The following is a 13,449-nucleotide window of genomic DNA, read 5'->3' as shown; positions in this document are numbered from 1 at the left end:
CTGCTTCTGCACTAGAACGAGTGACAACATTTTGTTTTTTACTTCTCCAAGAAACTAAAATTTCTCCTACGAATACACAAAAGCCAGTAGTTGATCTTCGATCAGTAGGATTGCCAGCCCAATCTGCATCGACATATCCTTCAATGTTTGTGTGTCCATTATTCTTCATGCAAATGCCCCTTCTTGGAGAAGACTTCAGATAACGTAATATATGATTAACCAATTCCATGTGCCCTTTGGTAAGATTATGCATAAACTGACTGACATAGCTCACTGCATATGCAATGTCAGGTCTAGTAATGGTCAAGTAAATCAATTTTCCAACTAACCTTTGAAAACAATTATTATCCTGCAATTGAGAATCATCATTAGTAACCTTACAAGTGTAATCCATAGGTGTGTTGGCTGGTTTCACACCCAATTTGCCAGTTTCGTTCAACAAGTCAAGAACATATTTCCTTTGAGAGATGAATAATCATTTACTAGACCTAGCAACTTCAATTCCAAGAAAGTATCGTAGTTGTCCCAAGTCCTTGATGTCAAAGGTTTTCTTCAAATATTCTTTGAGGGTATTGATTCCTTCATAATCATCTCCAGTGATTACAATGTCATCCACGTATACCAAAATTACTGTTGTGCCAGTAGAGGTTTTCTTCACAAACATGGAGGAATCTGATCCACTTCTAGTAAATCTAAATCTAATAAGAGTTGTACTTAACTTTTCATACCATGCTCGTGGTGATTGCTTTAGGCCATATATTGCTTTCTTCAATTTACAAGCAAGTCCATCTTGTTTTTCTAATGGGTGGCCTGGAGGAATTTCCATATAAACTTCTTCTTGTAAGTCTCCCTGTAAAAAGGCATTTTTCACATCCATTTGCAAAAGTGGCCATCCACAATTAACGGCAACTGACATCAACACTCTTACAGTATTCATTTTAACTACAAGAGCAAATGTTTCTCTATAATCAACTCCATATATTTGAGTATACCCTTTGGCAACAAGCCTTGCCTTATATCTCTCTAGAGTCCCATCACTCTTGAATTTGGTCTTATAGACCCAACGACATCCAACTGGATGTTTGCCACTTGGGAGTTGCACTATATCCCATGTTTTATTTTTATGAAGAGCTTCTAGTTCCTCATTCATAGCTTTCACCCATTTAGATGAATTTTTAGCTTCAATAAAATTGGTCGGCTCCTTATAGTCTTCAATGGCCTAAAGATATGCAAAATATTGAGGGGAGATATTATCATAACTTAAATGAGATTGGATTGGAAACTTAACTGTATGATAAGTGGTAAACTCGCGCAATCTTACTGAAGGCTGAGAGACTCGAGTAGATCTGCGAATTGGTAGTTGCACAATAGTTTCAATCGTATCATTTTCTACAATAGGTACATTTGTAGTTGCTTCACCATGTTGATTCTCGCAAGATCTTCAAGTGACATCACCTATAATAGTACTATCTTTAGTAATGTCGCCCATAACATTGTCTTCATTAGCATCACCCCTTACAGACATGTTGTCTGGAATAATTGGTAATGGGACAGGAACAAATTCATTGTAATCTAGCTCCCCTTGAGTTTGATTCCTGCTAGAGAAGAACATTTGAGTTTCATCAAAAGACACATCTCGTGAAATAAAAAATTTACCAGTAGATGGGTCAAAGCACTTGTAACCCTTTTTAGTAGATGAGTATCCCAAAAACACACATTTGTGAGCACGATGATCAAGTTTATCACCACCCTGGGCATGAACATAAACAATGCAACCAAAAACTCGAAGATGAGACATCACAATAGGACGATCATATAGAATCTCTAAAGGTATCTTAAAGTTCAAAACTGTACTGGGTAGACGGTTGATTAAATAACAACTTGTGCTGACAGCATCTGACCAATAAGTCTTGGGAAGATTCCCATGAAATAACAAAGATCGAGTCACCTCAAGTAAATGCCTCTTTTGCGCTCAAGCAATGCCATTTTGTTGAGGAGTGCCTACGCATGAAGTTTGATGTAAGATTCCTAAACTTTTGAGATATGATTGAAAGGGCCTATTGGTGTATTCTGTCCCATTATCTGTTCGCAAAACTTTAATGCGAGTCTGATACTGAGTCAAAACCATCTGACCAAATTCTTGAAACATCTGTAGTACTTCATTCTTGGAGGACAATAAATACAACCATGTAGCCCGAGATTTATCATCAACAAATGAAACAAAATATCTGAATCCATCTCTAGAGTCTATAGGAGAATGCCAAACATCAGAATGCACTAGATCAAATAATGCAATTGAAACATGAGTACTATGTGGAAACGGCAATCTGTGTTGCTTGGAAAAATTGCAGGCATCACAACCAGTAGAATTAAAAAATAAATCAGGATTTAAAGATCGTAAAATCCTATCAGAAGGGTGACCCATACGCCAATGCCAAAGTTGAGATTTCTCATGATTACTCATAGAAGTCAATGCAGTAGTTGTAGGATCTAACATATAGAGTCCATTTTGCAGTCTACCTTCACCAATCATTGTCCCTGTTAAATTGTCTTGGAACACTACTTTGTCCTTTGAAAAAATCACATTACAATTTAAACTTTGAGTAATTTTACTAACCGATAACAAGATAACGATGGCACAAATAATGAATCAGTCTTGGTTGAAAATAAGTTCAATGTCCCTTGACCTTGGATTGGGACAGTAGTACCATTGGCAACAGTAATAGGAGGATAAGATTGTAACTTATCAGTGCTCAAATCAGACAAAAGAGTGGTAGATCGACACATGTTGTCGGTTGCATCCGAATCTACTATAAATGAATTCTGAGAAGTAGAGAGAGCAAGAGTAGTACCATCAGACTGACTGAAGTTCTGCAGTAAAGATATAAGTTCAATACAATGCCATGAGATGCAGCTAGGGTGAGGCCTGGGGAAGACTAAGAGAGTCAACCCATTCTATCCTCTTTGAACCACTGGATCTCCATTTTCTCAATTCCCTTGTGTTTCTATTTTGAGTTTCAAACCGACAACTAATTAATGAAGACCGTTCTCTACAACTTGAGATCCTATGGACCTGCTAATTTGGGGATCTAACCCGCTATCCAAGACTTCCACTTGATCTCCATTTTATGCACACAATGCATGTTCTTTGTTCTTTTTATAGTAAAATTTAATACTGTTCTCTAATAATATGATTGTTTTTGCAATTTTTTGGACCAGATTTGGTGGTTGTTGGTAATATGCAAAGTGAGACATTGGATATAGCTGGGGTCGTTAGTCAAAATATGAAAGGAATAGACCATTTTTCCTTCGATATATGTTTTTATTTTATTGATCGTTTTACAATATTTTTCTTTATTTTTATTTTGGTACATGAAAAACACTGCATACATATTAGGATTTTAATAATTTTAAATATTATTTGTCATTCTAGGTGTACATTTTTTTTCTGGTTTAGGACGATGATTATTTTTAATTAAAAAAGAAAAAGCTACTTTAGGCGACGGTTTTATTTCTTCCGTAGCTAAAAATGACACTATCCGGGACGATTTTTGTATTTTGGTTACGCTTGTAAATCGTCGACAAAAATGAGTTTTTTTTTTGTAGTGGCAGTGTGGTGCCGGAAACCATGCAAGGGGAGGAGTGAGGACACACTGCCATATTGAGAAACTGTATGAGCACTAGAAGCAAAGGTGTTCCTGCGTCTCATTCTCGGTTTTGCAAAAGAGCCAATTGAGTCAATAGAGCTGTTCCAACAGCTCATTGGATCCGTAGTTAATTGACGGTGTAGGCATGCTAACCAAGTGATGAATGAGATCAGAGAATATTGAGGGTTTGTGTTGAAGACGATGGAGTAGTTTTACAAAGCATGTCTCCAGCCATTTATTTTGAAGAATGGGATCGATCAGAGAGGTCATTCGTCCAAAAACCACAAGAAAATGACTGGGTCACTTACCCTACTGGAGGAGGAAGGGATCACAGTATGTGGCATCTGAGATATCTGTGTTTGATGAAGTTGGACCAGCAAGCTGAGTTCTTTCTAGAAAAAAAGAAGGCAAAGTTGCTTCATTAGTGAAGAATTTTTTTTTTTAATAAAATTTTTTGTTAATTAAATCTTTTTGAAGAACATCTCATGAGACAATTGCAATTGGTAGTTCTTTATTTACTAGAAGGGCCACTCTTGACCCCTTATGTTTGATATGTGGTCATTGCCTTGAGAATGTTGGTCATGTTCTCTTCTTTTGTTCCAAGCAAAACGTTGTTGGGAACTTTCCCCTCTCCGTATTAACATGGATGAATTCAAAGGCGAACATTTTCATGATTGGATGGAATTTATCCAATCAAAGTTTAAGGGTTGTAGAGATATGGATAGAGTAAACTAAATTTGGAGTGCATTAATTTGGTGTGTTTGGAATATTAGAAATGCAGTTATTTTTCGTAGTATTAATACTTCCATACACTACACTATGAATCACCTCTTTTTTATTGATATATATCCAAAATTTCTTGAACATTCCTCAGGTCCCAATTTATCATATCACCAGTTCATTATTGCAAATCACCTAGGAGATGTTGTATGTTTTCAACTTTTCGTAGATGGTGCGTCGGAAATCAACACTAGAAAGAAAAGGAGAAACTGGCATTCGTAGGACACCAACGAAACTTTTATTGCTGCACAATGCAACCATGGTTTTGGAACCTCAGCTTCTTTGATGGAACTCCTTGTAGTGAGAGATGGCTTACTTCTAGCTCTCTCTTTTTTCGAGTATCTCACATACAAGTGAACTTTGATTACCTACCAGTAGCTTTGGGTCTCCAAGGCTTCAGCTCTTCTTTAGATTGGTCTAGTCTTAGTTTAGTTTCTTAAATTTTTAAGATTGTTTTGGACTTTAATGTAGTTCTATTTAATTTTGTTCTTAAGACTAGTAATGTTTTTGCTGATTTTCTTTCTAAGGCAGCACATTATTTTTTCCTCTCTCTCCATCACAGTGAAATATTCCACTTTATTCATGGTTGATGTTTTTTTGTTGTTGTCCAAGTTTTCTGGCTTATACTCTTTTACTTAATGATATGCCTTTTATTTCTTGACAAAAAAAAACTCGCTGTAACTCATTACAAATTAAAAATTATATGGATCTTGTATCTTGCCTTTTCCTCTTAAGGTCCAATCAACACAATCGCTTTCAAGAGTAAAATAAACCCAGCATCTTTTAAAAAGGATCACATGAGTAATCAATGTAGAAACATAAAAAACTATCATTTTTTTTTTTTGGGGGGGGGGGGGGTAAGCTCTATTCTTAGCCAACGTAGTTATAAGAAGTTATAACAGTTGAATCTAGATAATGGTTCAGTCCATTCGGTTTGGTATGATGGGAATTAACGAGTTAGACTAGACCAACACAAAACTATTTAGTTTTTGACCCTCAACACGTAGCCATTCCAATAAGGCTCTATTGATTCTGTTTAGGCCATAACAGCCAGTTTGATTCATTCTTAAGACTCTTAGCAGTTTGGATTAAAAATTGACACTCTCACCTCTACTAAATCAACTTTGAGTTGCATCGATGAAATAGAAAAATAAATACGATTGACCACCATGTATTGGTAGAATCTTGTGCATTTTTTTGTTAGAGAGAATTTAATGTAGTCACCACCATGGTTGTTTGACTTCGGGCTGTTCTTAATAATTTAATTTTTATTTAATAAGCAATTTGTTGTTGTATATTACTATATCCAATATAAGGTACCTAGAAAGAAGGGGAGAAGAAATCATTTATCTTTTATATATTATAATATAATATGCTTGCATAATTTGATTTTATTTTAATTGATATATTCTAGGGAAGGAAATTTTTTTTAATGTGTGGGTCTGGATATTGTATATTGTAATTTAAGTCAACTATTTGCAAGTGGAGAGTTTGAATAGTTTTACACCACATAGCGGGGTTGGAAGTCTTGGATTTTTATCCGCTCCTATCCTGACACGCTCCAGTTTCATCTAGTGCACCGTCGAATGATGAACACATGTCATATTCTAATCCTATGGTTCTTCAGCTCCGGAAACACTGATTCACCACCACCTCCTACTCTTAATCCTTCTTGAGGAGGTACTGCCCCATTCGAGCTCCATCAACCACATTTAATCAAAAAAATGAAGATCAAATCATTTAACCTAAAAAAAATAAAAATCGAAGAACAATACTATTCTTTCATGAAATGATCAGTTCCGAGCTTTCCTTCAACCTCCATTAGAGCCTTTTGGAGTGCTTTTCTCATTTTCGACGCCTCAACCTTGAAAAATTATCTCCAGTAGCAAGAAAACCCAAGTTAACACTCACTATTAAAGAAAATTTAAAAAGCTAAAGAACAAATTAGGTTAGAAGACAAAACTATAAACATTGATTTTCAAGGAACCGAACACAAAAATTAAGCACACCAGTACATAATCAATCACAGAAGATGGATTTTTCACTCGGATTCTAATCTTCCTTAAGTTCATGGTTTCACCCTTTCAGATCTTTTGTTTCGTTCTTGAGCTCCTGCAAATGTACCGCTATGAGTTCTCATCATTTTGCAATAATAAGAGTTGAAAAGTGAGAAACTCATTAAAGAAAATACATTTCCAAGGAAAACCCACACAGAGACAAAGGCGATGGGTCAAGGACTTTTGTTTGAGGAGGAAGCATAGAACACGGAGCCTCTGTTTCTCTCTCCTGTGACGTTCACTCATCATGTGACAACTATGATCATTCTCAAGCTCTCTGTTTTCATTCTTACATGTTGGATCTTCAGTCAGCGCAACAAAGTAAGTGGCAGTGGTGAGTCGGTGGTGCCAAAGTCAAAAAGGGAGAAACAGGAAAGAGAAATGAAATGATTAAGAATGGAAGAATATCAACCATATGATTAGAATATGACACGTGTTCATCATCCAACAGTGAACTGAATGAAATTGGAGTGTGTGAGGATAGGAGCAGATAAAAATCCGATAGTCTTACCTCTAAGATCTAATAAATGATCTATTTCCAAATATCAACGGTGCAGATTTGACCTTTGAAGTCACGGAATTGCCTTGACCTTGAACAACCACGACTAAGTTGAAATGTCTTGACCTAAAGACTAGGTTAGGTGAAAATTTTCAGATCCTGACTCCTCAAGCTGAGGTGGGCTAGGGTTTTGGCTTTGAACTGGAATACTGAATGCATCCCATGTAATCCGCCTTTATATATTTTTTTTCTTCTTTCTCCACTAAGCATGTACAGTAAAAATTCTTAGGAGAGGTGGTCCTAATGTAGAGACAAAGACAGAGGCCGAAATTAGGTGAGAAGGGTTTGTCATGATGTTTGTGGGGGCAAGCAGTGAGGGCACCATGATATTTTATTTTTTCACAAAATTATTGATTTACTATTTTACCCATCACACTCATTATAATTTTACAAGAAGATAGAAAATAAAATCAATTAAAATTCTCCAATGGTAGGTGCACCTTGGGTCTAACTTAGTTTTTTTTTTTTTTTTTTTTTTTGAGTTTTTGAGGTTTATCTAGTCAGTTTGTGCACACCTCGATTACATTCACAATAAAGGTCGAATTCATAACCTCTCCACAAAAAAATATGAATCTTACCACTTTACCAACCCTGCATTGACAACTTAATAGTTTTTGCACGTGCACTTTTGTTTGAATAAAATTTAATAAAATTCACATGATGTATATCTAATAGGGAACCACAAGCACCACTATCTCAGATGCAGGCACAACAGCACTCAGAGCGCACCTCCTCATCAAAATGGTCTTCCTTTTTTTTCTGTCCGATCCAAATTCTCTAATTAATTATTTATTATATTTTTCTGAGGTTGACCCTGCCTTGGCGCAACGTGGAGTCAATGTTCAAGTCAAACTATGAGCGTACGTACGATGGATGATCCATTCTACCCGTGATCCGAAAAGAAAGCCAAGCCGCTCTGGGCTGGGCTTTCTTATGCGCTTTAGATGGCGGCGCCCTTAGCTTCCGGCTCCGCTTCTGGGCTTCTTCCTCCCATAAATACTCGCTCAAAGTTCCATTTTTTTCCATATGATCACAAAACTGAGAATTAAAAGCGAGAGAAGAAAAGTGAGAACTTGAACAGAGATCTCTCTTGTCTCCCCCCACCCTTCTCCACCTGTCAGTCTCCAAAATGTCTGCCTCTGTTAGTAACCGGCAGCAGTACCTCAAACCCGGTTACCGAACTCACTCTAACTCTCTCCCCTACTCGCCGTTCCCTCGGTTTTCTGTTTCAGCAGAGGAATATTCCAGCGACGACGAAGCGGAGTTTGGCTCTGAGTGGTCGAACCGTCTCAGAGATGTTAACGGTGAGGTCGAACCGTCAATTTTCGACTCCCGTGATCAGGGAACGGCAGATAGCTGGGTCGAGCGTAACCCGTCGCTGATTCGACTCACCGGTAAGCACCCATTCAACTGCGAACCGCCCTTGACTCTTTTGATGCAGCATGGCTTCATAACTCCTGCTACTCTCCACTACGTTCGCAACCATGGCTATGTTCCTAAAGGAACTTGGAAAGATTGGACCGTGGAAGTAACCGGACTGGTCAAAAGACCGACCCGGTTCACCATGGACCAACTTGTGAACGATTTTCCTAACTGTGAATTCCCAGTCACACTCGTTTGCGCCGGCAACCGTCGCAAAGAACAGAACATGGTGAAGCAAACCATTGGTTTCAGTTGGGGTGCAGCGGGAGTTTCCACTTCGGTGTGGCGCGGTGTACGCTTAACAGATGTACTCAAGCGGTGCGGTATTTATAGCCGTCGGATGGGAGCTTTGAACGTGTGTTTTGAAGGAGCTGAGGATCTGCCTGGTGGTGGTGGGTCCAAATATGGCACCAGCATCAAAAAGGAGATAGCGATGGATCCATCGCGTGATATCATCTTGGCGTATATGCAAAATGGAGAGCTATTAACGCCCGACCATGGGTTCCCGATACGGATGATCATACCGGGTTTCATCGGAGGGCGAATGGTGAAATGGCTAAAGCGTGTAATCGTCACCACAGAGGAGTCGGAGAGTTACTATCACTACAATGACAACAGGGTCCTTCCCTCCCACGTGGATGCGGAGCTAGCGAACGCCGAAGGTACACTACGCCCACCTACTCTCTATACCCCAGGACCTCCTTGGAGAATTTGTTGTTTTATGCTTTGAAGGGGAATCTTTGTTCAACTACCTCAAAAAATATACTTTTTGAAAAAAGATTTAGATTCTGATTCTGATTCTGATTTGATTTTATGCAGCATGGTGGTACAAGCCTGAGTACATTATCAATGAGTTGAACATTAATTCCGTCATAACAACACCTTGTCACGGAGAGACATTATCAACGAATTATGCGACGATTCAAAAGCCATTCACGTTGAAGGGCTATGCATATACAGGTTACTTTCTTTGTTTTTTGGATTACCATTTTCTTGATATAGTCTTGCATCTAGTGTTTTACATTAATATATATATTTAGTAGTTATGATTGATGGAATATTTCTCCTAACTCGAAAAGTATAATGAAAAGTATGTTTTCATTTAGCAATTCTCGGAAACAAGAGAACTGCAAAGTCGTGTAGTTGATGTTTTGTACCTAACTTTAATAGGTGGAGGGAGGAAGATAACGCGTGTTGAAGTAACATTCAATGGTGGGGTAACGTGGAAGATTTGCCATTTGGAAATTAAAGAAAAGCCAAACAAATATGGAAAATATTGGTGCTGGTGCTTTTGGTCCCTTGAGTTGGAAAAGCAGCTACATGACTTAGTTGATGCCAAGGAGATTGCTGTAAGGGCTTGGGATGAGGGCCTCAACACTCAACCAGAGAATCTCATATGGAATGTCATGGTAAGTCCTTATGCATGGTCTTCTTTTAATAGACATAAATATCGGTATCGGTACCGGTACTGGCATCAGGATCGGTATCCATGTTGATCGTGATTTATTCACTTTGAATTACATCGGATTGAACAAATTTATTTTATATAGAGAATCATGGGCAAATTCCTCCATCCAAAAGAATGGAATCTAATTCATAAAACTTTAGGATGGTGGTTGAACTTGAACCGACGGAAAAGTGGAAGATTCTTTGCCTGAACCAGTCTAACTAATATGGATTTTTTCCAAATAAAAATCTCGCATTCTATTGGACACGTGTACTGGGCTGTGGCCTTCTGCTAGCTAGAAGAATAAGAGTTATGTGATGTTTATCTGAAAAACTGATGATGTGAATTGCTTTGAATTTTGACCTTCTCTTGGTGGTTGGAATGTCAGTTTAGCATCTTAAATGGTGCTATCCCTTTCGTTCTCTCAATCCCTATCCATCAAGCTTATGGGTCTTGCAAGAACACTTTTCTGACCCTTGTCATCATATATTTGGAGCTAGAATTCCATTTTATTAATGTGCGGAGTGATAGATCCCCTACGGAATGGGTGATGAAGAGAGAGTCCGGATCTGCATCCCGTCAGGGGAGCTGACGTCTTTACCACCACAAAAACATGTGGAATTCACAGGAAAAATAATAAAATATATAAATAAAAAATAAAAACATCACCAATTCTTGTGGGTCCTACATGTTTTTGTGGTGGTAAAGGCGTTGGGGAGCACAAAGTGCTCCCCTGATGAGCTGTAGATTCTGACTCGATAAAGAGTGCATAAAGAGAGGAGTCTACATCACTTTTTTGTCAGAAAGCACTTTCGCATTTTTTTCACCACATATATCGTATGAGGCCACAACTGCCGAATGTATTAAAATAAGTCAGAGGTAGGACTTTCAAGGGAGTCCCACATGAATCCCACACATTATGGGTAGTGAAAAAACATTAAATGTTCCATCGACGGAGAGCTGATTCGGATTCGTTATCTTTTACCTTGAGGGGGTAGAGGTGCAGAAGTCCGGATCAGCTACCCATCCGGGGAGCACAGAGTGCTCTCCGACGACTTACCACCATAAATACAAGGGGACCCAAGGGTTGGGTGATGGGATTTATTATTTTTTACCTGTAGGTCCCACAGGATTTGTGGTGTAAAGCCGCCGGGGAGCACAGAGTGCACCCCTGACGGAGTGATGATCCGGATTCGAGGCAGAGCATCCTAATTTTTACTTGGGTTCCTAATATCCTTGCTGGCACGTCAAGAAATGAAAAACTTAGTTTTTTAAAAAAGAATTTATAGAGAGGTTGAACCGGTTTGATCCAATCGAACCAAGGTAATCCAGGCCAAGCCAACAAGCTCGATAGAAATAACAGTTGAGCATATATGGTTCAACTCAATCAACATCGACACTTTATGAGCCTTTTTGAGTCTTACATATTCCTATGAATTAATGTTTTGTGCAGGGAATGATGAACAATTGCTGGTTCAGAGTGAAGATGAACATGTACAAGTCTGAGAATGGTGATAATTGTATCATGTTCGAGCATCCGACCCAACCGGCAAACCAACCGGGTGGATGGATGACCCATCAAAAGCAAGTCAAGACGTCTGAGATTAACCAGCCAATCACCTCCTTGGACATGATACCAATGTCCGTGGTGAAGAAGCATAACTCGGCCGACTCGGCTTGGATCGTCGTCCATGATTATGTTTATGACTGCACCAAGTTCCTCAACGACCACCCTGGTGGCTCCGATAGCATTCTCATCAACGCCGGCACTGATTGCACTGAAGATTTTGATGCAATTCATTCTGAGAAAGCAAGGAAAATGCTCGAAGAGTATCGAATTGGCAAACTCAGTTCCGACTCAAAATCATCACTTCATGACTCGCCTCTACTTTCAATCAATAACACAGGTAACGTAGCTCTCATACCATGCAAGAAGATTCAGACAAAGCTCATGGCGAAGACTTCAATCTCTCACGATGTTCGTGTCTTCCGTTTCGCATTACCATCTGAAGATCAAGTCCTTGGATTGCCAGTAGGAAAACACATTAACATTTATGCTGCCATAGATGGAAAGCTTTGCATGCGTGCATATACTCCAACAAGCTCCATTGATGAGGTGGGTTACTTTGATCTCGTCATCAAGGTTTACTTCAAGGGCGTAAACCCTAATTTTCCCAATGGAGGAATCATGTCACAGTATTTGGAATCTCTTCCATTGGGTGCAACCCTAGATATCAAAGGTCCATTGGGACATATAGAGTATTCCGGCAGAGGACACTTCACCATCCACGGCAACCACAAGCATGCAAGACGGCTTGCCATGATCGCCGGCGGAACTGGAATCACGCCGGTTTATCAAGTTATTCAAGCAATCTTGAACGATCCAGAAGACGAAACAGAGATGTATTTGGTCTATGCAAATCGTACTGAAGATGATATCTTGCTGCGAGATGAGTTGGATTCATGGTCTGCTAAGCATGAGAGATTGAAGGTATGGTATGTGGTAGGAGAATCAATCAGGGAAAATTGGAAATACAGTACTGGATTTGTTACAGAAAGTGTTCTTAGAGAACATTTGCCGGAAGGATCCATTGAAACGTTGGCGTTGGCATGTGGACCTCCGGTGATGATTAAGTTTGCAGTGACACCGAACTTGGAGAAGATGAACTACAGTCTCAACAACTCCTTGTTTGTGTTTTGAAGTAACAAAGGTGGAAGATCCAGATTTGCAGAATTCCTCAAAAGAAGCAAGAAATGTGAAAGAAAAGAATCTTGATTTAAATGTAAAAGTGTTTTTTAAGTGGAAAAAACTCAAATTGCAAACAGGTGTAAAAAAAATTTGATGAAAGTACGTAATTTTAATTACTTAAAGTCCGCATGAATTCAGTCCAGGATTAGAAGGTTGGCTACATAAATATCAACATCTCATGGTATGAGGGTAGGAGTTTGGATTTTCTTGAGGATAGAGACAAGTTATACATAAAAAATTATTCTAAGAATGTAATTAAGGTGTACATAAACTTACACTTTAATACTCAAACAACCAAGGTTTGAAGTATAGGTATCGACTATTGTATCGGTCAAGTGATTTTAAGAGAAGTTTTGTCTTGTATCGAGTATTGTATAGTTTTTGCTGATGTATTTTAGTGTAATTCAATGGAGAGACGTATTGAGATGTATCGTATAGGTTTGGTCAAATATGGATACGTATCGTATGGTATCGTGGGATACTTTAAACCTTGCAAACAACTTCTATATAAAAAAGAAAAGAAAAAAAAGACTCACACAATCAACTAGCCTTCTCCCCCTTCTCTTTCTCGAATCTTTAAGTCTAGCATTTCAACTTGATGAGCTACCGAGTTAGCCAGAATGATAATGGTTGATATAGATTTTGACAAAGAGATTGGTAAGGGTAGAGAAGTTGATATGAATTTCAAATGTTTATAGTTTATAGAGCCATTAAAATTCACATGAAAATTAAATGCATGTCTAGAGACTTGGTGAGTAATTTATGTGGTTTAGCTATGACATATTTGT

General features: G+C 38.5%; 1 protein-coding gene across 1 annotated transcript; it reads left to right on the top strand.

The window, feature by feature from the left end:
- The first annotated feature begins 8,008 nt into the window (after positions 1-8,008).
- Positions 8,009-12,965, top strand: LOC149016092 (nitrate reductase [NAD(P)H]-like). The gene is made up of 4 exons (XM_089157229.1): positions 8,009-9,127; positions 9,285-9,425; positions 9,636-9,874; positions 11,366-12,965. The coding sequence occupies exons 1-4, from the start codon at positions 8,173-8,175 to the stop codon at positions 12,611-12,613; spliced, it is 2,583 nt and encodes an 860-aa protein (XP_089013355.1). The 5' UTR covers positions 8,009-8,172; the 3' UTR covers positions 12,614-12,965.
- The last annotated feature ends 484 nt before the right edge of the window (positions 12,966-13,449 follow it).

Source organism: Hakea prostrata, chromosome 5 (genome assembly GCF_041222555.1).
Source record: "Hakea prostrata isolate BN-2017 chromosome 5, UWA_Hpros_2, whole genome shotgun sequence".
Lineage (NCBI taxonomy): Eukaryota > Viridiplantae > Streptophyta > Magnoliopsida > Proteales > Proteaceae > Hakea > Hakea prostrata.
Note: the sequence above shows the minus strand (reverse complement) of the source record. Positions and strands in the feature narration are given on the sequence as shown.

Bases quoted from the DNA above. Each gene is read 5' to 3' on its own strand.
- LOC149016092 (XM_089157229.1), top strand. From the start codon at position 8,173: ATGTCTGCCTCTGTTAGTAACCGGCAGCAGTACCTCAAACCCGGTTAC. The intron at 9,426-9,635 runs GTTACTTTCTTT...TAACTTTAATAG, and splicing joins GAAGGGCTATGCATATACAG to GTGGAGGGAGGAAGATAACG. The intron at 9,875-11,365 runs GTAAGTCCTTAT...TGTTTTGTGCAG, and splicing joins ATCTCATATGGAATGTCATG to GGAATGATGAACAATTGCTG.